This window comes from Numida meleagris, chromosome 1, assembly GCF_002078875.1.
Source record: "Numida meleagris isolate 19003 breed g44 Domestic line chromosome 1, NumMel1.0, whole genome shotgun sequence".
NCBI lineage: Eukaryota > Metazoa > Chordata > Aves > Galliformes > Numididae > Numida > Numida meleagris.
The window spans coordinates 55,497,420-55,524,845 of record NC_034409.1 but is presented as its reverse complement, the minus strand read 5'-3'; the positions used below and the strand labels follow the sequence as shown (position 1 = coordinate 55,524,845).

Here is a 27,426-nt window from a genome sequence, read left to right as displayed (position 1 = left end):
TGTATTAAATAACTATTTCAGAACTCTGCATAATAGCATAAAATAAAGATTTGTGTAAATACATTAATAATAGCATTCAATATCTATTTTAAATTTCAGGGGAAAGCAGTAACGAGAGAAACTTAATAGCTAATGTTAACAGGATTTCCATGAAATTTGGGCAACTCACATTTCCTTCGGAAAACTTACATAACTAAACTAATCATGTGCAAAACTTGCCAGAATAAAGATAAATGACAGCAGGCAAAGCATTTTCGCTGCAATATACTAACAAGCAGTTTCTTCACAGCTGAATTCAAGTGGTACTCACTGATCCGTACAGAGTCACTGAGCCAAAGGGAAGGCTGGATTCCCTGTGAGCAGCTGGTTGTCTGGCGCAGGAGCCAGAGACTCCAGCTCTGCATGAGGGTCACATAAAAGTGGGAAACTGGAAGGTTATCGACCTGAAAGGCTCTGATCCCTGCTTCACTTTTTTCCCTTGCAGAAATCAAAGATGATGCGTGTAACAACACATGCCATACCAGTGCCAAGTATGTACGAAATCTACTTTTTTGGAAGAGGGAGGAGAAAATGGGGATCTCTTGCAAAGCAAAAAGCATGGCCTATCTTGCTCTATTTGAAGGTTTCTCAACAGTACAGATAACACCCAAGTTTTCTACTCCAGAGCTAAAGGACAGTGTTAATAATAAATTCAGTGACGAGACTGAAATTTTCAGAATGCACAGGTTAAAAGGGGAAGGAAATGGGATTTGGGAAGAGGGGGAGGTGAGACACGTCTTCATGTAACAGACAAGAAATTTAAACCCACACTTGCATACAGAAGGTGATACCGTACGCTCACAAACAAAAATTTGTGCACAGCTTTTGTGTGGGCAGGCACGAATTTCTGGAGTTCTGCATGAGAAGACAGGACATCTGATGGCCAAAGCACTCAATTTTAATACTTAAAATGACACATCTAAAATACATTCTGAAAGCTTGGTCTGTCTGAGTTTGTTTTTATGGTTGCAACTACATCAAAATGTATGGTTAAGCATTTCTTTCTACGCAATAGGGGTTGTATGAAAGAGCTGGATGTTTTATTTATTTATTTATTTTAATGTCATCTATCTCCTTTCACATCTCTAGCTGCCTTCTATCGAATGACACCGCCTATTGCAAGTGTGCGGCTGGATTCACAGGGAATGGGACATTCTGCACAGGCAAGTGAACCTCATCTCCTCCCTGTTAAAAAGAGTGCCTGAAATGCTCTGTGGTCACAGAGGAGCTGCTGAGAAAGGAGCACTCCCCTGTGCTCCAGTTAAAAACAGGAATTGCTGCCAGTTTGCTGGAAATGAGTGAAAGTGCAACAGGTGCAGATCTGTAGCAAAGGGCTCAAAGCCTGCAAGTTGTGGGACATTGTGCTAAGGGAGACCAGAGGAGAGGGAACATCCTGTGCACAATCCAGGCCCCATTGTTTGCAGGGCAATGAAACCTGGATTATAACTTTTACTCCTTATCCGACAAAGCTCAGCAAACAGAGATCAACTCAGGGCACAATAGCACTTTCAGCTGTTGGGAGCTGTATAGACCTGCCATTTCCTCAGCCTTCTGAACTTGTACAGATATCTGGGGTGGTAAAATCAACTTATTTATGGCATACAGACCTGAGAGACCCTCAGAAAAGGGCAATAGCAGCTTATCCTGTGTGCGCCTAAAAGAGCCTGGAGATCCAGATTTATGGGATAGACTGTTTCCGGCTGCAGTTACTGTAATTTTACAGTTTCTTTACCTAATCCCTAGCTGATTAAGATACTAATGTTCTTGGGAACAGAAACATATCTGTCTACTGACAATGGCTGGCAAGACCTTAATCCGATATCTTAGCACTCTTAACTGCTGCTAGCCCAAAACCAAATCAACCAAAAACCATTTTAATCTCCTGGTAGGAAATTCCCAAGTGCGGGAAGAGCTGGGGGATGCAGGTCACCCATAGTTGCTCTGAGCTCACCCTTACGCACCTGCACAGGATTCCTGGGTAAAAACAACTACAGGAAAATAATCTCCTCAGTCTGGCTGTTAGAGCTCCTGAAACAGCAATTTGAGGTCATCTGAGGCAGATGATGCTAAAGCAGTGTTTGAGCTGATTTGATCCACACTGGAGTTCAGAAAAAGTCCCCTTCCTTGCATTCTGGGTAGCCCAAGAAGGGTCAATTTGTGACCTCCAACCCATCCAGAGCCGCAGGAACAGCACAAGCACCAATCTGAGTAACAATCAGTACTTTTTGTCACAGGAGGGCTGGGTGGTATTAGAGCCCACAAGAGATGGCCATTTGACCTGTGTGCAGAAAAGGGCAACCTAAGGAAAACCTTCAGACTCTGTTTAATCTGGAGAAGAGTACAGAGGGCCCTTTTTTCATTGGTTGGTTAGAATGTGCAGAATCAGAAATTGGAAATTTACCAAACGCCAAATCTGGATGAATTCTTATCCTGTAGACTAGACACATCTCCTCAGCTTTCCCTCTTATAGTTAGAGGTAATAAAAAGGAATAAAAAAGAGCTAATATTTGGTACTAATAACATCTATAACCTCTTAAATGAGAAACATTAAGAAGATGTCAACAAATCCCTTTAGAAGTTTAAGACCACTTCATCTGACAAGACAAGAGTCATGTAAGCATATTGGTTTAATCTGGGTTGTCATCACTGTTCAGCTATTGACGCTTGCGAGACCAGCAATGGAGGCTGTTCTGCCAATGCAGACTGCAGAAAAACAACACCCGGAAACAGAGTGTGCGTCTGCAAAGCTGGGTACACTGGAGATGGTGTTGTCTGCTTGGGTAAGCATTCCAAATGTCTCATGTATCACAGCAGGAAAATTACAGGAGTGAGCTTTCCTGTACATGGAGGAAGATCTGTCTTCTGCGATGATCCAGAAGTGCAGTTTCCTGGCACTAGAGACCGTGGTGCCAAAGGCATCTCAACAGGCTTGTCTGCAGCACCATGTGGTTGGTACTACTAGACAAATAGATAGCCCAAGCATTAGCAGGTTAGAATCATAGAATGGTTTGTGTTGGAAAGAACCCCTAAAAGCCACCTAGTCCAACTCCTCTGCAATGAACAGGGAGACCTACAACTAGATTAGGGTGCTCAGAGCCCCTTCAGCCTGACATTGAATAGTTGATACACTCCTGTTCCTCTGACCATAGCAGACTTAAAGACTTGAAGAGAGTGTGCCATACTGTCCCCCAGGTATGGTTTTCAAAATGCTGATGGCAGTGTTTTAGCTTTTACCAAGGCAACTGTAAGACCCAGACTGAGATATCAAACAACTAATCAAATGAGTTTCATTGACTCCTAACTGCTTCTGTTTGTTTTATAAAGAAATCAACCCTTGTCTGGAGAACAATGGTGGATGTGATAAAAATGCAGAATGCACTCAGACGGGACCCAATCAAGTGAGTACTTTGTCAGTGACGATAAGTAGCTGTCTGCCAACACTTTACAGTTGGGGAAAAAAAAAGATTTCCCCATCTCAATTTTGTTTTTAAATGGAAAACTGAGTTTCATAACAAAGACTCTGAAAAGAGTATGCTTCCTTCAAAAATACATTTGAAGGGGAGTCTGCACAAACATGAAAACTTGGATTTCACTGAAAGAAATCCAGAACTGCAGAGGAAAGCAATATTTTGTTGTTTTGAATAGTTGGTTTTCTCTCTTGGGAGTTTTTCCTGTGAAAACCTGTTATTTTCAAAGTATTGACCGACTACTTTTGTTACTGTTATAAAAACTACCTATGGAAAAATTCTGTTTCAGACTAGGTCTTCTCCCAGCTCCAGTATATTGACAAAGAAACAGAAGAGGCAGAATCATAATTCTCATACAACAGTTACAGAATAGCAGCATCTCCTCCCATGGGTGTTCTGTGACTCCCATGCAGAAGTACAGCATGCTCTGCAAAGAAAGAAGTGTGAAAGGGCTAAGGGAAAAAATGAGGAACAAATTGCCCAGGCAATCAAGTGGCACAGATTAGCATTTCTATTTTTATACCAGATCCAGGAGAAGCTAAACTCTCTGACTGCAGCACTTCTTGTCATCCCTCTATTGTTTCATATTGGGTATTGGCAGGACTGTAATCCTGCAGCAGGCAGTCACAGCAAGATTTCTTCAGGAGCAGAAATGCTTTTGCAGGAGTTTCAGCCATTCGGATACATAGAGAGATCCTGTCAGAAATTGCTTTTCCTCAACCTCAGTCTGTGGCTGGTCAGACTGCCTAAGGAACTGCTGCAGGAGAGGTGAAGTACTTTGAGTTGTAAACCACCTCACTAGGAAATGAGATTCTGAGTTATTCCCATTTAGCGTAAATGTTAACATGGCAAACAAAAAAAAAAAAAAGGAAAGAAATGTAAACATGCTGAAAAAAAATTAAACACATTCCCAAGTACGTGTGTTTCCTATTTTAACTCTGTAGGCAGTCTGCAATTGCTTGAAGGGATACTCTGGAGATGGTAAAAGATGCACATATATCAACCTATGTTCACAAGTAAGTAACACTTGAAGGAGAGAGTATTTAAGATCTTGCTATAAGCATTATGCTTTGAGGTTTGCTATGCAGTCAGAACTAAGTCAGATAGGTAAACCAGCCCTTTCAGTCCTACAAACCACTTACATTAACTTATTTAATTTTTAAACGTGCTCACTTCACTACTTGCTTTCATACTGTCACTATTTCGGAAACTAAGTATGCAGTAAAGGTTTTTCCTGGACCACAGCCTGGACACAATACAAGTGCCTGGACTCATCACTAAGTCTTAAAAACAACTTCAAATCAGATCTAGAGACAGAGATCCTAGACTATACTGGTAATGTGTAAATCATGTCTTCTTAGCAGATTTTTTGCCACTGATGGAATTCCTATAAAAAGCCATGACCTAAATTTGAGTTCATGTCCCAAAGGTCTAACCAACATTTTATCGATTATGAGGAAAAACACATTGTGAACTATTAGAAGTTACCTAGAATGAAAATATATATATATATATAATGGAGATGCTCAGGGGGTAGGTTATAGCTGTTCCAGGAGCCTGGTGTTTGAGGAGCAAAAGGAACCTATGGTAGGTCAAAACCACCATTTATTTTCAATACTCTCCAGTCACTAAACCCTCTGGTGTTATATGGGACCACACCTGGGCAGCCTAATTGAGAGGAACAATCAAATGACAACAAACACATACCCTTCTCAGGCTGAAGTTTCTATAGCCAAATCAGTGTTAAGTCCTCACCATTGCTGGGTCATTACCAGTGAAATCCATGTTGGGGCAAACAGTTGCTTGGAGAGCTGACTGGAGTAGAACTTCCCAGTGAAGGTCCCAGCCTACATGCTCAGCCGGGGTAAAACTCCCACAGAGCAAAGACCAGGGTCCCACAGGCTTAAAAATAAAACTAAATAAAAATAAAGGAAAACGTATTCTCAGGGCAAACTACTTTCCTTCCTAGCTCACACAACATGCAACCCAGGCCTTCCCCCAGCATTCCCCCCCCGTCCTTCACCTGTGAATTCACCACTTTTATTTCACGCAGCCACTGCAAGCCATGTATTTGCAAGCAACACGGTGCTCTGCACCAGCTGCATTGCACTGCCTCTTGGCAGTCTGCAGCAAGGACATACCCACTCTCCTATACACATTAATTCTTTGTGCTCTGAGCACAGCGACAATAATTCTTATGCTCCCTGCCTGGCATGTCAGCAGGCTTTCTCTAACCTTGAAGGGTTGCTGAGATGAAAGAACAAGGGCAAAGACAGAAGCTACAGGAAGGACAGCTTAAAATTATGAGTCATTGTGTCCTATGCTTTTTTCTACACCATGTTCTAGCAATTTCCACATTGCTAATCACGCCGTTTAAAAAAAAAAAATAGCCTTGAGATGTGTTACTGTCAGACCAGAGACTAACCTGGCTCCAATATGGCCAAACCTCTGTGCAGCAAAGCTTCATGAGAAGCTATGACAAACCCAAGATTGCCAACAGCCTACCTACAGCTAGCAAAATAAAAAGAGCGAGCTTGTCTAAACTCACTTCTTATGGCCAGCCCCCATTGGGAGCTCCTGAAGAAGCAAGAACAAATGTATACAGTTCTAAGTGTCAGTAAGATCTGATTTCAAAAAGCTGCTTTGGGTTAAATTCTCCTAACCTACATGCACGGGAATAAAAATGATGAACTAGAATTGTTTTGTAACACCTGGAAACAAAGGAATATTTAAAATTTTGATCTTACAAGAATAATGGAGGCTGCAGTGAATTTGCCATCTGTAAAGATACTGAGCTAACAGAACGGACCTGCACCTGCAAACCAAACTACATTGGAGATGGATTTAAATGCCGAGGCAACATTCACCGGGTAAAGTATTGCATATGTTTGCTGTCCCTTCTTGCTCTTCATATAGTTACTGAATACAAAATTTATCTCTTAAAAACATGCCTTTATTATTTTCATTTTTTTTTTCATAAGTTGGCAACCCTAGCCCAGAATTTGCAATTAACCTAATCTAAGAATCCAGGAATAGGAACTGATTTTTGCTAGATAACAACAACAAAGAAAAAAAATGGGTATAATAGATAGTACATTCACAGCAGTGCAGCCTTCCAGTACTGACAAGGCAGTAAGAAGTTTGTCCTATGGGATCTCTTTGATGATAACAGAGCTTCAAGAGAAAACCACTACACTGATGGATGATTGTTACGAGTGCAGCACTAGCACATTACTACTGATACTTTTAAGTTTCAAAGAAGCCTGTTATTTTATAGATCAAGGCAAGAATAGAAGAGGGGCAATGGTAAGTTCCCTCTTTTTCAAGTGCTGCAATCAGTTGCACTCCACATATGTTGCTCCAGATTACGAAGTTGTGTTCTTCATTGCAGGAACTTCTCAGGAATTCCAACACATCTACGTTTTATTTTCACTTAGAGGTAAGAAAAATCCTAGCTTTTTTTCTGTTTGTTTTACCTTGGGGTGTGCAGGGGGAACAGGCAGGGATCTGGTACGTACCAAAATCCTTGGCCAAAATCCCTGGGTATAATTGGTACTGGGTTTGGACCACAAGCCATTAATATCAGAGATGCTTTGATTTAAAAGATGAACTGCTATTAAAAACCTCAAAAGAATTATGAATTCCTAGGATGCCAGGGAAATGTAAGGCCTCCTAACTAGGCATAAATCTGAAACTTCCATCAGTTCAGTGTAAGACTTTCTAGCACTTTTCTCACAAATTCTGGTGTGAGTGAATATCAATCTTTTACCACCACTGGTGCGTTTTCATTTTTGCTACACCATCTCCAAATGTCTGAAACATCATAGGATGCTGATGTGTGTTGCTGATGTGCATTACCAGTTGTCACTGCTTTTCAGCAAATGGCAGGAGCAATTTTTTACCCACGCGCACAGGAAAGCACAGTTCTATGTATATTGGCTTACTAGCCAAAGACTTATATTCTAGCTTCAGTTCCTCTGCCATGGTAGATGGGTGAATTCATCCCACTTTAGCAGAGCTCTCTGCTTATTTTAGATTACCAGTGATCACTGCAAACTAATGACTCTGTACTGCTTTTATCCCATCCAATCTGGCAGGCCTTGTCCGTCAGAGATCTTGCTGGCCCGGGCCCTTTCACCGTGTTCATACCTCACACAAATGTATTAAACAGTGACCAGCGAGTAAGTAAGAAGGCTGTGAGTTTTCAGACGGAGGCACCTTGCTCAGCTGCTTCTCAATTCCTCTGCTTTCTGTTGCAGGTGAGGGGGTGGATTGACAAAGGGGTGATGGCTCAAATCCTCAGGTACCACATGGTGGGCTGTGCCAGCCTGCTGCACAGTGACCTGACAACAGTCGCAAACGTCACCTCTCTGCACGGGGACCCCATACAGATCAGCTATGCTCAGGTAACACAGCAAAGAAGAGGTAGGGGTCTGAACAGCCTGAAAGACTCATTTAGCCTTTTTCAAAAATTGAACGTTTCCCTTCCTCCTCTGATGCATAAAAATAAATATAGTATTAAAAAAAATAATAATTAAAAAAATTGTCCATTTAACCAAAATGTGCAGTACTTACCAGCCATGCTAAGACTGGAGTTGTACCAACCTTGCTTTGAGAGTTCCTTTACCTTCCAACTCTGGGGTTTGGTTCCATTGTCTTCCATGCTTATCATGCTTACAGTGTCAAGGAGTAATTTATTAAAACTGAAGCCACTACTTGTTGCACATAAAGATGGGTCACCATATCAAAGAAACTTGGCAGCAGCCTCACCATCCAGCTAGAGTCCACAGAAAACATTTTTGATTGCCTTTTCAGAACTCTCTGTATTTGAACAATAAAGCTGAAATTATATCCAGTGACACCATTGGCACGAATGGCGTGATTCATGTCATAAACCAAATCCTGGTCCCATCACATATTCAGGATTTTCCCCCAGGCTCTAAGAGGGTAAGTGCAGCTCATGGTCATTCTCAACTACGGGACTTTTATATTATCTAACAGTAACTTTTGCTACTATGCAAGTCTTACCTAAAGTAGTGATGCTAAGAAGACCTTGTATAAAAATAGTTTGACACTACCAAAGAAGTTAAATGCTATATTTAAAATTCATTCAAGAAGTACATTAATGCTAAGAATAGTGTCAGAGGGCTTTTGCACAAGGCTTCTACAATGGATCTCATAACAAAAAAAAACCAACAATAATACTTAAAGGGGAAATCAAGACATTATCTGTGTTTTAAATACATACATAACGTATTTATTAGATTAATGTACTGGCTATTCCTTTCTTTGTAGGAAAGCCTTGAAATGGTTGCAGCCAAACATGGATATGTCCTGTTCAGCAATTTGCTAGAGGTAAGCGCACAAGAGTCAGTAGCCATTATACACATGTTGAAAATGATTTAAAAAAAAAAAAAAGGCACAGACATGGCACACAACATCACTGACAGGATGGTGCTCAATGAAGCCAAAAACTTGCAGCCAGCTTTCACCTCCCAGCTCAGCTCTGTCCTACAATAATTTAAATAATTTGACCAGTGTTGGAACCAAATATGCCTTTGCGCCCAAAGCTGGGCCCACAGCCTGACTTTTGGTGGAAAGCTGAAACACTTCAGAATTTGGGCCATGTAACTCAACTTGAACAACTCAACAGTGGATTTCAAAGTCATGACATTTGCAAGCTGGTAACCATTGCATTCCAGTTATACCAGTATTCACCTTATAGGGTCAATGTCATTTTAGAGAGAACATTAATTACACGCACACAGAGAAGTATTTTGCATGTTGCAGAAAAACAAATTGCTTGGGCTGATCAACGATCCCATTCACAAACCTGTCACACTCTTCTGGCCCACGGACACAGCTATCCGCGGGCTGCCGCAGGAGCAGCAGGACTTCCTCTTCAAGAAGTCCAACACGGACAAACTGGTGCAGTATCTCAAATTCCACATTGTCCGCAATGCTGAGGTGAGACCTATGCTTTTTTACGAGCATTGCCAAGGTTGAGACAAGTGAGCCTGAACACACACATCTCTTTGCTTCCTTCCCAGGTATTAGCCTACCAACTTCCCCACTCCACCTTGCTGAAGACTCTGCAAGGCTCCAACCTCAGCATTAGCTGTGGGGATAACAAAGAGATTGTAAGTATTTTCCATGCCAGCACCTTCACCCCTCACCTCTGCCATAAGATCAGCTCATACAGACTCTGCTGTGCCTGTGTACGCTCCCTAGAAAGAATCGGTGACACCAAAACCCAATTGTTTCTTGTCAGTCCATGTCAACAGCCACAAAACTGGGGCATCCACCCTTCCCTTTTCTGTAGGCTAGATGGTTTGCAAGAGTTTTTGAAGCTGTCATTTTCTCTCCTGTAAGATGCTATTTCTTCAAAACAGCTTTCAGTTACCTGAGAAGATAAATACTAGAGCATGGGCTTCTCCTAAAATGAAATACAAACTATTAGGATGAACTTTGGCAGAAGCCTCATAAGTACAGCACCTGAATGCAAACTCTGGTTTGTAATCACTTACAGGCTAAGATTGTAGGTACGTATGCAACCCATCCAATCAAAATAGCAGCATTCTTTCTCTGCAAACATATCAGATCATACCCACATGTTCTCTGACAAGCATCTGCCTCTGAAAATGTGGCCAAGCCAAAATGCACTTGAGGTAGGCCTGTCCGCTAGAGGAAAGGAAAAGGATCTTCCCATCAGTGAGGTTTTAGCACTGTGAACCGTAGGAAAAGAAATCCCTAAATTGGTTTCATGATCCTGCAGCCATCAGCATTAGCTACAGGATAGCTTGACACACCACTGCACATCAGGAGCATTCCTACAGGGGGAGGATTGTCCCCCATTCCCATTCGGGATCTGGATCCAGTCTGGCCCCACAGAAAACTGCCTCACCATTTGTCACACCCTCTCCCCATCTCCTCTCTCAGGGCACTCTTTTCCTGAATGACAGACAGTGCAAGATTGTGCAGCGGCAGCTGGAGTTTGACGGGGGCATTGCCTATGGCATAGACTGCCTGCTGATGGACCCCAGCCTGGGGGGCCGCTGCGACAGCTTCTTCACCGTGGATATCATGGTCAGTCCATCTCTTTCTGTCATACTCTCACTCACCAAAGACACAGCCCATGGGCCAAACCCTGTCTGCAGAAGGACTGCTGTGCTGCTCACAGCAGCTTTGGCTCTAGCAAGGTTAGGCCCCATCACTTCAGGTCACCTTCATCTGTGCTTTGTTTCCACCACACTTGTTGGAGACGGGCTCTTGATCTCTCACATTTCTTGTTTTCACAGAAATAACACACAACACACCTAAACAGGCAGGGTAGCACAGAGGAGATTTCTTCCATGAACTTCAACGCGTCCTAGAATCAGGAAGTTTTGAAACCCACAAATCTTCAGATGTTCCCAGCACACACAGAGCACACTTGCACTGCCAGAAAGGGCCACGTTAGCTTCCAGGTGGAGAAGGAAGTTCTATGAGATTCATCACTGGCCTAAAATACCCTACTGATGGCATTTTCAGAGGGTGGGCATTTGGTGCTAGAAGAAGACAAAGTGATTGTGATAAAACAGGGATTTCCTGTTAGGCTTGGGCACCTTTGCATCCACCTTTGCTCCCCAGATTGTGGTTTTGTTTCTGAAACTCCTGTTAATTTCATTATTTCCAAACCAAAACATGTTCATACAGTTTAAAGACCAAATTTACTTTAGCTTAATTCAAAACATATTTAAAAATCACTTAGAAGTAAATAAACCTTCATATAATCATTCTAAAAATATCTTCTTGGAATTCATATTTCAGTCATGAAACCAACAACTTTGCATAGTCCATCTGCTTCAGTTACCTCTTGTTTCATTATTCTGTTAATTCAAATGAATATAATTCCCCTAGACCAGGTCAGTGCTTCCCAAGAAGTAACCGGTTACCAGTACTTTAAATTAGATACTCAGATCTGATGCACCTCGTATGAATATTCATTTGAAGAACATCCATCGTCTCATTTTCTTACTTGTTTAGATCGGGAGTAAATTTCTTCTGGTACAAACATTCATTTTTTGCATTTCATGGCAATAAATCAGTGCAAGTATTTTGTTGTCATTCTCCTCTCCATTCTCCAAAGCTACATTCTATTTCAAGCATGATAAACCCACATTCTTTTCTGCTCATATTTACTGCTCACACAAAACAGACACTTTCTGTTCACTCAAAATAGCCTTTTGTTGCCATATGCTTATTTTTCTTTCTATTTTGTACAACAGGGTTACTGTGCTAGCTGTTTCAGCGGTGCCAAATGCCCTCCAGGGACAAAACCAAAGGTAACACATTAAAATCTTGCATCTAAGCAGCCTAACTTCCTCACTTCTGTACTTCACATACACAAACTAGAATAAGTTGCTTGGCAAAAAGCGGGAAAACTCAACAGTGAAGCCATACTCCTAAGTGATAACATAAAGCTGTCCCAAGGCATGCTGGGCATGGGATGGTTGTTGGTCTCACACGGCTTCTCTTGTAGCGAGTGCTTCAGAGCAGTCCCTGACCTCATTGGCAGAGCTTAACAAGCTGTGTGGGAAAAATGGTGGCTTCTTACATCCCATTTTAATTCAATGCATATCAGAAACAGTGATTAAATAACAACCAAACCTCCACATGGCACTCATCTTCCTATGTTTTCTACCTCTCTGCACTGCCATGCATGATGTCCAGGAAGGGATCTACCGGTGCACGTATGATTCCTATGGGCTACAGAGGGCTGGCTGCCGCAGGAACTGCTCCATGGTCATCCACACTGCCAAGTGCTGCAAGGGGTACTTCGGGCCTGACTGCCAAGGTAGGGCAGCACCCAGTGAGAAGGACGGGAAGGCCAGTGCTTCTCTGGGGAACATTTGGAAGGAGAAGGGAACAAAAGCATCCCTGTAGCAGTAGCTGCAGTGTTTTCCATGAGGAACATGCTGTGCTCTGGAGGAATGGGCACCTGTGGCTTAACAGCTATAGAAATGTGAACTGAGTGAGTTAAGATCATAGGATTGTTTGAGTTGGAAGAGACCCTTAAAGGCCATGTAGCCCAGCTCCCCTGCAGTGAACAGGCAAACCCACAGCTAGCTCAGGGTGCTTAGAGCCCCTCCAGCCTGAGCTTGGATGTCTCCAAGGACAGAGCATCCAGCACCTCTCTGGGCAACCTGTGCCAGTGCCTCACTACCCTTATCGTAAAAAACTTCTTCTTTATATGCAGCCTAAATCTTCCCTCTTTAAGTTTGAAACAGTTTCCCCTTGTCTTATCCCAACAGACTGATAAAGAGCACGTCCCCTTCCTTCTTGCAGTCCCCCTTTAGATACTGAAAGGCCTCTCTCAGGTCTCCTCGGAGCCTTCCCTTCTCCAGGCTGAGCAGCCCCAGCTCTCTCAGCCTGTCCTCACAGGGGAGATGTTGTCCTCCTGCTCTTTGTTAGCATACACTTGTCAACGGTTTACGGGCGTTAGGCCCGATTCCGTGACAAAGGGGATGGGGGACCCAAGGGCCCATTTCCCGGGAAAAGGGGAAAAGGGTAGGGAGATGGCCCTGAGAGCAAAGAACAGTGGCAGCAATCTGAGGAGAAACAAACTAATTTACTAAATAAGATAGTAGAATGCAAAACAACACACTATAGTACAACACACAATAATTACAATTTAAGCTGATAAATCCAATACAGAGAGAGAGAATGTACCAAAATCAAGGTAGGCCTTACTCTACTACCGACGATAAGACGGCTGGAGAGCGAGGTGCTGCCAAGACGAGAGACGGCGGAAAAAGGGACGAGGTCTCGTGATCTGCAAGTTTTTATACTGCGAGCTTTTATCTTTTCCCTCCGGCTGGAAAATGGTAACAGAGGAGCAAAGTACCGTGGGGACTGTAGTAGTCCTTCTCCTCTGAGAACTAGGTACATTCATTACATGATGATATGATGTGGAGTAACATTATATTGGAGTACCAATAACCGAAAATCATAAACCCATGACAACACTAATGATCTGTGTGCTCTTTCACATGCGAGCACCATGGGGAAGCAGTACAAAGGCTCCCACCAGTGCCCACAGGATCAGCCTGGACTTGGGCAAGGGCTGGGAAGTGCTGCTCACTGCTGGCACAAGCATATCCTGAATGAGCAGGCTGTAGCTAACAGCATCTGGGGCTGGAAGGGTGCACAACGCCTTTCTGACAGGATTTGTAAAAGCACCTCGGGGTGCTTGAGCATGAAGCTTGCTGTCAGAGCTATCATAGCTGCTTTTACAAACCCTAGCAGAGATGCATTTATAAGCATTATTTTTGTTCATGGTTTTACAGAACAATTAATAATGAACAGTTGTAATGAATGAACATGCACTTGACCTCAACATCCACTTTTTTTTTTTTTATTATTCTCTCACTCCTCTTTTTTAAACTTTCAGCTTGCCCAGGGGGTCCAGAGACACCGTGCAATAGCCATGGCTACTGTGATGATGGCTACACTGGGACAGGAGAGTGCCACTGCTATAGTGGCTTCAACGGGACTTCATGTGAGCTGTGCTTGCCAGGCAGATATGGCTCCAGCTGCAGGCGTATGTCTATGTTTCCTTTCCATACTACTGCCTACCTCAAGCCTAAACCATTTTGTCTATGATGTGGTTTTGAGTAAACAAAAAAAATGCTTCCTCCTTTCAACACTAGCATTTCTCTTGAGCATGTCCTCATACAGAGGGATGACACAAGGTCTCAAAAGGGAGGAAAAGGCAGTGGGGTCAGAGGTGATTTTAGCTTTCCATGCAGAGCTCCTCCTATTTTTGCATGGTATATAAGTAACATGGAACGGAGCCAGAGCCTTCAACTCCAGCACTGCTTTCCCACTCATCCTCATACAGGACAGGTCAGTATTTTAGTCAGCAAAAAGGTTCCTCAAGAATCACAGGAGGCCAAGGCCATGCACTGCTTTTGCAAAAGAGAAGAAAAAGGACACTGGGTTGAAATCAGTCTATGAAGAGGGATGGCAGCCAAGAAACTGCTCATGTATCTGCTTGGCTGTGGTTTTAAATGTAACTTAGGTGAAAGCACCATCCTTTAAACTTAAATATTTTCCCATCATAAAGCCTTCAGATTAGAAGATTCAGTGTTAACTCTTCCACTCTGTGTACACCTGTAGCACTCACAAGACATGTAGGATGGGAAGTTAGAAGCTGGATATCTTTAGGATTAAAGCAACAGCTTGCTTGTATACTAGTGCTCAGGAATACTCGTATCACCAGCTTATCCATCTTACAGCACATTGTAGCACAAACTCTATGAGAACTGCTTTTCTGAAACTCAGACTGTGGTATCAAACAGGAAAAAAATGTCTTATAGCCTCTTCCTTTCAGTACTTATTTATGTTAGCCAAGAAGCAGGTAACCAAACTAAATGCAAGAAAGCCAGAGAGCAAAACTCCTTTACAGCAGGAACAGGTTTTCATAGAAACAAAGTTTGAAAAAATCTCACGTCATTATCCTCTTTAAATAAAAATATTTGAGGCAAAAAGATGGGGCAAGAAAGGATGGTTCTTTGTTATGTTATAAAACAGAGAGCTGTCAATAACTTTTTTAAGAGGGACCCGGTATATAAGTAATTATAGCACCAAAAGAGTGGAGAAAAACATCACCTATAGATTAAAGGAACCTCTAGGGCACAAGGGGTAACACCCCATAAATAAAAGGAAACCAAAAGCAAAAATACATAAAACCTAAAGAACACATTACATGTAACTTACCTCTATTTTACAGCAAAGCTTACTAACCTCATACTTGACTTCCTTAATCAGACCACCGTTCTCCTGTGCAGCAACCAAACTCTCTCTTTCCCAGGCTACAGTCCTCTCTGGCTGAGGGCTTCCCTACAACTTGCAGCTGTTGTGTATTAGGACAGGATCAGGCTGAGTCTTCACCTCAGCCATTAGCTCCTTCCTGCTGCAGTTCTTTGGGAAGTTTCCTACTCCTATCACTACGCAGGTCAATACTCATTTTCATTTTCAGAGGCATGTTGAACTAATGCCAGATCTACAGCCATAAGACCACGGGATAATTCATGTTGCAAGGGATGTCAAGAGGTCTGCAGTCCAACCTGTGCCCAAAGCAGGGTCAGTTCTGAGCTCAGATCATGAAGTTCAGAGTGGAATTGAAAGGGCTTGAGAATCTCTGAGCATGGAGGCTGTCCAACCACCCTGGGCAGCCAGGTCCTCTGCTTGACTCAACTCATGGTGAAAAACTGTGAGGTCAGACTTAGCTAAATTATTTCTAGGTAATACTGCGTCTAAACTGAGAGTCTAAGGAAGGCTTCTCTAGGGAAACATCTTCTGCCTTCCCAGTGGCAACTCTGTAAATGATCTTTGTGCATTTCTTTCGCAGCCTGCGAATGCAAGAACAATGGGCAGTGTGAGGAAGGATATTCAGGAACAGGACGATGTTTCTGTGCAACAGGATGGACTGGCCGGCTGTGTGAAAACAAGCTAGGTATCTGCCTCTGCTCCCTTACTTGGAGATAGGGGTTGACAGCATTCGCAGTTCAACAGAGGGGCTGCATAGATGAGAGAGAAAAAGTGCTGATAATGTCAGAAGCTCTCACTGGAGACTAAGGGAGTCCCAAGAGCACAGATTTGGAGATAGGTGCGGCATCCCTAACGCTGCTCCAGACTGAACAAATCCCATCACCTCCCTGTCTCCCCTCCATGAGATGGGAATACGAGTGCTTGCCTCCCTGGAAGGTACTACCCAAGAGTAATCAGTCATAAAAAAATTTTACCAGTTTCCTGGTTAGCAAGACTTGTATGAGGGTGTTCCTATCTATATGAATCAAGAGTATTGCAACGCAAAAACCATCTACATCCCAGCTGTTTTGCCTTCCCCACAGCCTTGCCGCCAGTGTGTTCTCCAAGCTGCTCTGCCAATGCTGTCTGCATGGAGAACAACACATGCCAGTGCAAGCCACTTTACAACGGGGATGGGATCACGTGCACAGGTGAGCTCCCTCTCACAGTATTGCATTTGTAGGATCACCTTCACTGGCTTTAGGCAAGGGAGCTCCCCAGTAGCACTGCTGCAGTAACAGTCACTTTCAAGCCAGGTTTCTCACATCCTCCAAATTCACCTTGGATGGAGCAGAGTCCCTAAAAGGCAGCTCTCCTGGGCTGCCAAGGGGCAAAGCAGAATCTCTGGGTGTTGGTGCTATGTCTCTTAAAGCAAGGACATCTGCCAAGGGCTTCAGAGCCCTAAGGGATAGCCGTTGTGCAACTGCAGGAATGCCTCAGGAAACTCAAATAGTGTTTTTACCCAAAGAGATGTTCTAGTATTTTAATGTGCTTTAAAAAAAAAAAAAACTGGAGGTGGTTTGCCTTTGAGAGGAACAAACCCTTTAAAAGCAAATTTTACTCATGCATTTTCTTTTCCTTGTACAGCTGCAGACCTTTGCAAACAAAACAATGGCGGGTGCCACAAGGCAGCCAACTGCACACAGCTCGGGGTGAAGATCTTCTGCAACTGTCAGAAGGGATACAAAGGAGATGGCTTCACATGCCTTCCTGTAAACCCTTGTGCCGATGGGTTCAATGGAGGCTGCCATGAACATGCTATTTGCACTGTCATAGGGCCTGTAAGTTGAATGATTTGGGTCTTTATAGGGAAGTCCAAGACACTTCTTCCTGGTGCCAACAGAAGTCTTCTTCCCAGCTGGATCACGCTTTGTGCCTCTCAGAGCCCCCTGTTTTCCATAACAATCATTATCTGACTCCAGCCTACTTTCCATGTCCCTTTGGCATCCTTTCAGATGAGGGCTTAGGAAAGGGGTGCTACAGCAGATAGAATGTTTTGCATGTCCAGTTTTCCCGTCCTCTTTTTAGGCTCTCCTTTGTAGGCTATCCCTGTTTGCAATAGAAGTTTAGCAGCATGAAACTGTATATATATTGGTGGCTAAACCTAGGGACAGCTGCGAGAATAACATCACTTCTTAGTTGATCGGACCCTTGGATAGCTCCTACAGCCACATGATTCTTGGCATGAAAGGTCAACACGATTGAGGAAGACTTGTGGCAGTGATCTGATCCAGCATTTGTCATGGTGCTTTTGGGATCATCTGTCTGTTCCATTTTGGTGGTTTGCTTGATGGGCCTTCCAGGAACTATCTAGAAAAGGCTTGCTGCTAATCCGTTCCAGCTGCTAACCATCACAATCCCTGATTGTGTCAACTTACTTGGTTTATAGTTCTCAATTTATTACGATCAGTGGACTGCTAAATTCCTTTCATGCTTCTATAATGTCATTTAAATATAATTTTGATTAGTGTGTCATCCATTTGTCTTAATTACATGTCATATAATTCTCCAATGCATGTTATTAGCTTTGTGGATGGAATTATGCCTTGGTATTCATTTAGCAAAACACCAAAGTACGTGCATAAATGTTTTGCCTAAAAGAAGAAACATCAGTGTGACCGTTTGCAGTCTGTTGAATCACGGTTGTTAGTGGCAACTTTTCTGTTTGCCCATTCCTGGCTATATCAAGTGACATTTTTCCAACAGTTCAGTGCGTTGTGTGAAATACCACTTTTATGTCAGTGAAATACTTGGCTTGGCCTTTTTGATTTTCCCCCAAACCAGGACAAACGCAAGTGTAACTGCAAAAACAACTACATTGGTGATGGGCTGAACTGCTCGGTGATGCAGCTTCCTCTCGACCGCTGCTTGCAGGACAACGGGCAGTGCCACCCTGATGCGGACTGCACCGATCTCCACTTTCAAGGTGAGGATGGCACACCATGGAACAGGAAAGTCTTTGTCCCTGTGCCACTGCACGGATGTCAGTAGGTCTGGCCGGGATCCTTGTGTCTGTAAGATCCTCAGTCCTGTACCTATGTCCACTGGAAACAATGAGATGTAAGTACAACTCAGCTTAGAACATTAAATACTTTGCAATACTGGATTTATGAAGCAACAGATGAAGGCATTCCAGGTAGAAATATTACCCATGATTCCATATCTGTCCTAACTATATTTCATAAAAGTCACAGATATCCCCTATTGCACAGCTGATTTTTAATCCAGAAATGGAAGCCAGATCAGGAAGAGCTGATTCCTGTCTCTCTTTGCAGACACAACAGTTGGAGTTTTCCACTTACGGTCCCCCCACGGGCAGTACAAAATGACTTACGAGAAAGCAAAGGAGGCCTGTGCCAACGAGTCAGCTACCGTTGCCACATACAACCAGCTGCTGTATGCACAGAAGGTGACGTAGGCTTGCTGCAGGAGGAGTCCCTGGTGTGGATATCACCACGGTGTAAATGGAGAGGGAGGAGCAAGGGGCTGCTCAGTACTAATAAACTTTGCGTTCTCACCTTTCTTCCCCTCTGCCACCCCAGGGTATTGTCTGGGTGAGAACAGTTTTCAGACTGGTTATGAAGCTCATGCCTGCTGATGCAGCACCAAAAACAATTTGATTACCAAATTCTTGTTTCCAGTTTTCCAGATGATAAAGTCAGACTTACTAAGTGTTTTCACGATAATTTTAATCATTAGATCTTCTATAAGAAATGTACAAGTTAGATCTACGCTTGGATTCTATTATTTTTATTAATGTAATGTTCTGGGATTACTGTTAATTTAGCAGAGCCATTTCCATGTTCTTTTCCTTGAGTGTCCTGTAGACAACACATCGTTGATGTCAGCGGGATGAGCATCATCACACTTCGGGTTTGTAAAACTTGTTTTCAGTAGGGTGAGACAGATAGACTGTGCCATTCTGGCTCCTTCCCATCTGCAGAAGGAAGGAAGGAAGGAAGGAAGATGCTCGAGGTTTTGGGAGATTTTTCAGAGAATATGAAGCTGGACCACAGCCAGCCTCCTTCAGCAGCAACAGAAAGCTGGAAGGGCAGGGAGCAGCAAAAGCAGGGCAGGCTGCAGGGCAGGGAGCTCATTCAGATTCCCAAAAAGTGGGCTGGGGGGTGTCGGATGCTGTCCCTGTCCATCAGCAGCTCTGGCCCCGCCACTCAGCTCTCCCCATGTTCTCTCCCTCACGGCCTTGCAGGCACGGTACCACCTGTGTGCGGCCGGCTGGCTGGATGGCCAAAGGGTGGGCTATCCTACTGCCTTCTCCTCGCCAAACTGCGGCGCCGGGTACGTCGGCATCGTGGACTACGGGAGAAGGGTCAACCTGAGTGAAACATGGGATGTCTTCTGCTACAGGGAAAAAGGTGAGAGTGGACATCTCAGCCTCTCTGCAAAGGGGAGCAGCAGCCCTGTTTTGGCAGTCAAGCACAAGGCGACGCAAAACCGCCTAGAAAAGGGTGCTGGCCCACACAGCTGTCTGTGTTTGTGCCTTCCAGAGGTGAACTGCACCTGCAGGCCAGGCTACGTGGGGGACGGCTCCTCCTGCAGCGGGAACCTGCTGCAAGTGCTGATGTCCTTCCCCACGCTCACAAACTTCCTGGAGGTATGGCCTACCGCGGGCACAGGGGTAACTGGGCTGTCCCAGCATTCAAACACTGTCACAGCTTCATAGAATCATGGAATCACCAAGGTTGAAAACAACCTCCAAGATCATCCAGTCCAGCTGTCCACCTACCACCAATATTTCCCCACTGAACCATGTCCTAAGACCTTAGTACTGGCTGTTGTGCACAGCCAGTGCAGGGGACAGAAAGAGAAGCCTCTTTGCTGTTACTCATGTGACTTCTTTTCATCTGTCTGCTCACAACTGACTTCTACTAAAGCTGAATTTTGTTTCTGCCCAGAAAATCATGGCTTATTCCAACAGTTCTCGGAAAGGGAGAGCGTTCCTGCGGTACCTCACGGACCTGTCGGTGCATGCCACACTCTTTGCTCCAAATGATAGCGGACTAAGGGAAAATCAGGCAAGGGCGCTTTCCTTTTTCTTTCTTCATTTTAATAACACTTTCTAAACAGCCCCTCATGGGTTTCTGTATCTAGATGCAATCTCAATTTTAAAAAAGTCTTTGTATGACACAATTTCCTTGTAATCCCTTACAGTTTGAACTGTGCTTCTGGAAGAGATGAATTCACACTCTCTGCTTTCCTTCCACAGTCAGGAATACCAAGTTACTGAAAGTCTGAGTCATCCCAGAGAATTTTCCATCATTTTAGTCACCCAGCTGTAAAGGTGTCTGTCTGACATGAAATCTCCCTCAGCTTCATTATGCTTGGTTATTTGAAGAAAGCAGTACTTTTGATATTTCTTCCAAATACTTTAAAGAAGGCTGTTCCCAGCTTCATTTCCACACCCATCCTTTTTTCCTTCCTTCAATAAAATGTTGCCTCCAACAGCAGAGGTGCAACCCCAGCCACAGAGATGAGGTCAGGACTTCTCCACCTGTCCCAGAGTGACAAGCCAGTCAGGTAGAAGGCTGTGCACTTATTAAAAGCAGCGCACAAGAGATTTCAATTCCTATGAGTTTACACTCTGCCTTGCATCAAGCTATTTTGAGTATCTCTGAGGCTCATCACTTCAGGTCACAAGAGAGTGACCCTTTGTGCCAACATAGCCAAGATGTAGCCTGCAGCAGCCAAAGGCAGGGAGTAAATCCAGTGGATTAAAGAGATGGATTAACATTCCTCGTATCTCTTTCTGATTTTTAGACACTTTCCGGTCGAGACATTGAGTATCATTTATCTAATGCCAGTATCATGTTTTATGAAGACTTGACCAATGGAACCACTCTCCTGACTCGCCTTGGGGAAAAACTCCTAATTACAGACAACAGAGGAAAAGAATACCAAGCTCCTACCACTGAACAGGTACCTTTGTAATAAATCCCCAATATTTTCCCTCTCATTCTGTACCCTCTAATCAGTTGATGTACTTATCTGGAGAGCAACACTGGTTGCAGCCAGTAGAAATAAGAGGCTGAACTGAGAAGCCTCTTGCTCCTGGGGTACGCAGAGCTGGAACTGAGCATGTCCAAGGAAGGGCAACAGAGTTGTGAAGAATCTGGAGCACAAGTCTGATGGGAAGCAGATGAGGGAACTGGGGTAGTTCAGTTTGGAGAAGAGGAGGCTCGGGGAGTCAGCTCCATACAAGGACCTGAAAGGAGGTTCTAGCAAGGTGGAGGTTGGCCTCTTCTCCCAAGTAACACTGATAGGACAAGAGGTAATGCCCTCAAGTTGCTCCAGGGGAGGTTCAGGTTGGATATTAGGAAACATTTCTTCTCTGAAAGAGCAGTGCTGCACTGGCACAGGCTGCCCAGGGAGGTGGTGGAGTCACCGACCCTGGAGGTGTTCCAGAACCGTGTGGATGTGGCACTGAGGGATGTGGTCAGTGGGCATGGTGAGGATTGGCTGGCGGTTGGACTAGGTGATCTTAGGGATCTTTTCCAATCTTAATGATTGTATTATTCCATGATTATGATGGCAGCTGGCAAACTGCGAATGTAGACATCTGCAAGCAGCCACACTCCAACATGCACACCTCAAAGGGTGCAGCTCAGGCAGCCTGAAGGAATAGCAGCATGGGGATACAGCCTTGGGTCAACCCTTCTCTCAAGGCAGGCAGGGTTACAGGAGAGAATGGAGTGAGGGCAGGAGAGATAAGAATTGCAGCTTATCAGTAAAGAAAGACATTGCCATTTGTAAAGTTTGCTGGTAACTATCCAGTAGATGGAGGAGAAAAAAAAGAAAGAAAGAAAAGCCTGCACGCAGTATAAAGGTAAGGATGATGGCTACTCCACCCGCGGAAGAGCCATGACAAGGCTGGGACCATCCTAAGCACATGTCCAGTGGGGCAGTGGTGTAAGCCCACCAGTGATTTATTTCAGTGTGTCAGTATCTGACACAGTAGCTGGGGCAATAAGCTCCAAAGGCAGGAGGGTCACAGCTCAGATCTCATTGTTCTCTCTCCTGGTAGACTGAGACCAGATATGTGGATGGAAGTGCTATTGTTGAGTGGGATATAGTCGCTTCCAATGGGATAATCCACGTCATTTCAGAACCTCTGAAGGCTCCGCCAGCACCTGTAAGTACATAGGCACTTCTGGGATAGAGGGAGGTGGCTGTGGCTTATATCCCAAATTAATCGCTGACATTGATATATTCCCAGTTTCCCTCCCATATATACAGTTTCAGTTTAAAAGGTTATATTGAAAGAAATTCAGAGGGTGAGAACAAAGTGTTAGTGAAGGTTGTTCTTCCCATATTTTTTTTTTCAATTCAATTCAATCTCTTCAGCTGTTTTGCACTCATCTAAGCTTTTATAAACATCCCTTTGAATTTTTCGAAAAATATCTTTCAAGCTTCTAAGGAAAACTTTTGATTGTCGGGTTTTGCACTCATTCCTTTCCAAAACAAGGTGTTTTGAAAACTCAGATTAATATTATTATTATTATTATTATTATTATTATTATTGCATACATAAATTCCTGCCATGGTTGCAGTTATCCCATTCATTGGGAAGACCAGCCAAGCCAAACCCAACAGTGCATGGCAAAGTAGCACAGTGCAGAAAGGGCTGCTCTTAGTTCCTTTGGGCCCTTTCACCCAATTCAAAATAATACACCATTTTGGTCAGTCTATAGCACTGTGATGTTAATACTGTACATATTATTTTCTTCATAACTCACATACTGGAGGGCAACTAAAGGTTTTCTAATATTTTGCTACACAACTGCACTATACTTCATTTTCTAAAAAACAGTGTGTATTAGTCAGGACAATAAAGGGATTACTTTTGCCAGGGTACATGTAGGAACCCTTTTTCAAAGCAGGAGACCACAGAGGCATCATATGGAAAAGCAAGAGTAACTGCATAGGACTCTTCCCCATTGGAGGCCCCTCTTCACTCCCAGGCTTACCAGCAAAGAGCGCAGTGCATGGGAAACTACATCCTGAGCACCCTAGATCCCTCAAGTCAAAATTATCACCACCACAGAACTGGCAGTTCCCTTCAGGACTGCAGTCTGTATCAGGCCACAGGGCTGCAGAAGGCAAACCAAAAACCCAGTTTGGGAACATTCTTCCCATATAGATTAAATCCAGGCTACGTGTAAATTTCTTTCAGCTCTTTGCCTATGAATTTATTAAGAAGTTATGCATATGCATAACATGGTCTATTCTGGATATTTCAAAATACAAAAAAGCTGAAGTTGCACCGCAACCATTGTCCAGCGTGCCGTACCCAAGTTCTAGTCTGCAATGATTATCAGAAGGTCGTATTCAAAGGTCTCTGGGGATCACATAGCAGGGAACTCCAGCACAGAAGCAGCTGAGGAGTTCAGGCAGAGCTGAGGGAGACATCACGCTGCTAGGGTGCTGGCAGGCCATCAGCGTGCACCCCGTAGCTCACCCTGTCCATGCTTCCAGGCTCATCTCCACACCGGTACAGGGACAGGGATATTCTTTGGCATCTGCCTGGTTATTGGAGTGGTGGCCTTCATCGGATACTCGTACCTCCGATTCAGGAAGAAAAGCACAGGCTTCCAGCACTTCAAGGTAAGAGGCAGAGGAGTGCAAATCAAGCGGCCGGCACTTCCCAGACCCGCTGTGCTTTCCAGATCTCATAGGCTCCAATTTATCCTTACATTTTACTAAGCTAGAAACATTCCAGATCACTTTACGCTTGAACTGCTCACACTGACACATGACGAAGGCTCCCACATTTGGCTTGGGCCCTCAGTTACTTTGCCTGCTGCACCGCGCTGGGGGGCACTACCAGGGCTCCCGCTCTCGCTGACACTTCCACCAGCAAGGCCTGGCCAAAAGCTTACAGCTGAACTGCACCAATGCACAAGGCTTTGTCCCACCAGAAACTTCAGCTTCAGGGAAACAGATAAATTGAATCACTTACCAGTGAACTTTCTTCCCCTCCCTTCCATGGCACTGCTAATAGTTTTACAGCTCTGGAGGTCGAGACGTTTGATAGGGACAAAAGGCTGGATTAAAAGACAAGCAAATTGGAGCAGATTGAGAAGTATAAATTCTTACACTGATGCGCTCTCATGCTTGCTTTCTCTAACTTTGTTAGCCTCACTGAGAGTCACGATGATGCAAAACCAGCCAGCAGCAGCCAAGCTACCCAGAGACAAGGAAGTGTGACAAAAAAGCATTACAAAATCAATCTCAAAGAAAGTCTACCTAGAAGCAACCAGAAACTCCCTCCTATTCTATCTTCTGTATGCGTATAGTCTTCTAGAAATAAAAAGGAGCCATGAACCAAGGGAAATGCTTGTATTTTTATATCACAGCAGTGAACACACTTAAGAACAAGCACGTACTTTTCATGCTAGGCACAATGCCAGTACAGTACTTCCTCTCCCATTCATTGCTGTGGCTTAAAAATAAGAAGGGAGAACAGAATGTTTCTGTTAAGTAACCTAATATAATACAACACCCAGAGCAGAGTTCATGCCCGGAGACACAGACTTAGACGATAAAGCCAGATCATTCACAGCACTGCACTAGACAGTAGGGAAGGTTAAGCGACCCACTTAATGCACTGTAGGAGGAGGATGGATTTTAAGAACATTTGTGTTATTTTATGTAGTCAAAAGATGACACTGACATAACATCACTGGACAAGCCCCAGCCTTCAAACATCACCAACCCCTCCTATGAAAGTTCTTCTGCACTGCCTCCATCAGAACCTACTTACGATCTTTTCTCAGTAAGTGTTAAATTTTATTTGGGACACAACTAAGATCACAGTAAGAGGGTGTGACCTTGTAAAGGAAAAATATCCACTTGAGAAAAGTATTTGGAAAAACATCATTCAAATTCCTGGCTTTTCTATCTTAGCCATGTTAGGAATGGGGTAGCCTCACTTGGAGCTAAAATGAGGCTATGGTCTATAGCTCTGTCTCAAGGAGGACAAGAGGTAATAGCCTCAAGCTGCTTGAGAGGAGGTTCAGGTTGGCTATTAGGAAACATTTCTTCTCCGAAAGAGCGGTGCTGCACTGGCACAGGCTGCCCAGGGAGGTGGTGGAGTCACCCTCCCTGGAGGTGTTCCAGAACCGTGTGCATGTGGCACTGAGGGATGTGGTCAGTGGGCATGGTGGGGTTGAGTCAAAATGATCTTGAAGGTCTTTTCCAACCCTGGTGATTCTACAATTCTAAGTAATGTCTAGTGAGGCTGCAGCTGCTTTCAAAGAGAGCCAAATGAAGCTGGACTTCAAATGCTGCTATGACATGTCTGCACAAACTTAAAAGCCTTTCAGTTTTGTCTTTCCTTCTCTTTGCAGCTGAGTGTCATGCTAGTACTCTGTACAGTGTCTGAAATGCAGTGGGAGGGGGTTAGGAAACAAGAGAAGGAAAATCTGGATAAGACTGAAGCATCTGGATAGCCTCAGTGCTCCGATTTAACAACTCTCATGTACACACAGCAACTAAAGAGCAGAGTAATCCTTTTGCATGCAGTAAAAAAAAAAGACTTATTCAGTGCAAAAATGGCAGGTGCAAACTTCCATCTCTGGATAAATTTGCCAAAAAATGTGAATTTCACATGCACGATGTTAGTCTGATTTGTTTTTCCTTCTGTTTTATAGGATTCAGATGACCAGCAGCTTGTGATGAGTGGTCCTTACGATCAGAATTAAAGACTCAGTTTGGCATCAGTCAGTTATAAAATACACTTCTATTTACATTTACTGTGGGGGAAAAAGAAAAAACATAGCACCTACAACTGTCAGGGAATAAAATCTCATTATAAATTAAAAACCAAAGCAAAGGAGTATAGCCTTGTTGAACATGCAGTCTGTAGGGTTTGCAAAGTTACCCACCCTCAGCAGCGTTGCCTGAGAAATATCAAGTCTGAGTGCTAAATGCCGAAGCGAGGCTCAACTCTTCACCTGTGCAGGAGGAAAGAGGCTATGAAAAGCACGGGACTTTCGCTGGCCTCCTATCTCACTGCTTTTATTCTTCCATACAGGATTTTGAATTACCTCAAACACCACATAGAGCTGATAACTTGGCAAATATCCTACAATCGCTACTACTCCAGCTGTGCCTTTGTTTTGGCTCAGCTGCAACTACAACCAGCTGCAGTGAAACAATATGTGTTAAATCCATAGTTTTAAACCAAAAACCATAGTTTTGGGTTGGATTATTTTGTGCCAGTGTCCTCTCCTGTAAGGACTGCAGCATCCTGCCCCCGTTGCCTGCTCCAGCATTTCCAGCTTTCCTGAGTTTCGTTTGTATCTCATATCACTCTACGAAGGGCAATATTAAGCACAGTCATACTTCTTGGTAAAGTTGCTATGTAAGAGTATTAAAATAGTAACACATTTTCACTTGAGCCATTTTTGTGATAAAGCAGACAATGAAGATGGATGTACCTTGGAGAGGGAGGTGGTTGTCCCCCTCTACTCGGCTCTTGTGAGGCCCCATCTGGAGTACTGTGTCCAGGCCTGGGGCCCCCAGCACAAGAAAGATGTGGAGCTCTTGGAAAGAGTTCAGAGGAGGGCGACTAAGATGATCAGAGGGCTGGAGCACCTCTCTTATGAGGAAAGGTAGAGGGAACTGGGCTTGTTTAGTTTGGAGAAGAGAAGGCTCCGGGGAGACCTCATTGTGGCCTTCCAGTACTTGAAGGGAGCGTATAAACAGGAGGGGGATCGATTGTTTGTGAGGGTAGATAGCGATAAGACAAGGGGGAATGGTTTTAAGCTGAGACAGGGGAGATTTAGGTTAGATGTTAGGAGGAAGTTTTTCACTCAGAGGGTGGTGACGCACTGGAACAGGTTGCCCAGGGAGGTTGTGGACGCCCCATCCCTGGAGGTGTTCAAGGCCAGACTGGACGTGGCTCTGGGCAGCCTGGTCTAGTGGTTGGCGACCCTGCACTTGGCAGGGGGGTTGAGACTTGATGATCTTTGAGGTCCTTTTCAACCCAGGCCATTCTATGATTCTATGATTCTACCTTCCTACTCCGGAACCACATTCAGATCTTCAG

General features: G+C 44.0%; 1 protein-coding gene across 3 annotated transcripts in view; it reads left to right on the top strand.

Moving 5' to 3' along the window:
• STAB2 (stabilin 2) overlaps nucleotides 1–26,767 on the top strand; it is a 79,478-nt gene extending 52,711 nt beyond the window's left edge. For all 3 annotated transcript variants that reach the window (XM_021387346.1, XM_021387353.1, XM_021387360.1), the window contains 30 exons: nucleotides 485–530; nucleotides 1,129–1,202; nucleotides 2,694–2,819; nucleotides 3,364–3,437; nucleotides 4,451–4,522; nucleotides 6,257–6,376; nucleotides 6,898–6,945; nucleotides 7,604–7,687; nucleotides 7,766–7,912; nucleotides 8,322–8,453; nucleotides 8,802–8,861; nucleotides 9,297–9,473; nucleotides 9,557–9,646; nucleotides 10,446–10,592; nucleotides 11,774–11,830; nucleotides 12,219–12,342; nucleotides 13,939–14,088; nucleotides 15,901–16,005; nucleotides 16,403–16,510; nucleotides 16,947–17,140; nucleotides 18,144–18,285; nucleotides 18,635–18,768; nucleotides 19,567–19,732; nucleotides 19,865–19,971; nucleotides 20,273–20,392; nucleotides 21,135–21,293; nucleotides 22,399–22,506; nucleotides 23,850–23,978; nucleotides 25,030–25,149; nucleotides 26,027–26,767. In XM_021387346.1, the coding sequence (XP_021243021.1) occupies nucleotides 485–530; nucleotides 1,129–1,202; nucleotides 2,694–2,819; nucleotides 3,364–3,437; nucleotides 4,451–4,522; nucleotides 6,257–6,376; nucleotides 6,898–6,945; nucleotides 7,604–7,687; nucleotides 7,766–7,912; nucleotides 8,322–8,453; nucleotides 8,802–8,861; nucleotides 9,297–9,473; nucleotides 9,557–9,646; nucleotides 10,446–10,592; nucleotides 11,774–11,830; nucleotides 12,219–12,342; nucleotides 13,939–14,088; nucleotides 15,901–16,005; nucleotides 16,403–16,510; nucleotides 16,947–17,140; nucleotides 18,144–18,285; nucleotides 18,635–18,768; nucleotides 19,567–19,732; nucleotides 19,865–19,971; nucleotides 20,273–20,392; nucleotides 21,135–21,293; nucleotides 22,399–22,506; nucleotides 23,850–23,978; nucleotides 25,030–25,149; nucleotides 26,027–26,077 (3,371 nt within the window). In that variant the 3' untranslated portion in view covers nucleotides 26,078–26,767. The remainder of the gene's footprint in view (nucleotides 1–484; nucleotides 531–1,128; nucleotides 1,203–2,693; nucleotides 2,820–3,363; nucleotides 3,438–4,450; nucleotides 4,523–6,256; nucleotides 6,377–6,897; nucleotides 6,946–7,603; nucleotides 7,688–7,765; nucleotides 7,913–8,321; nucleotides 8,454–8,801; nucleotides 8,862–9,296; nucleotides 9,474–9,556; nucleotides 9,647–10,445; nucleotides 10,593–11,773; nucleotides 11,831–12,218; nucleotides 12,343–13,938; nucleotides 14,089–15,900; nucleotides 16,006–16,402; nucleotides 16,511–16,946; nucleotides 17,141–18,143; nucleotides 18,286–18,634; nucleotides 18,769–19,566; nucleotides 19,733–19,864; nucleotides 19,972–20,272; nucleotides 20,393–21,134; nucleotides 21,294–22,398; nucleotides 22,507–23,849; nucleotides 23,979–25,029; nucleotides 25,150–26,026) is intronic.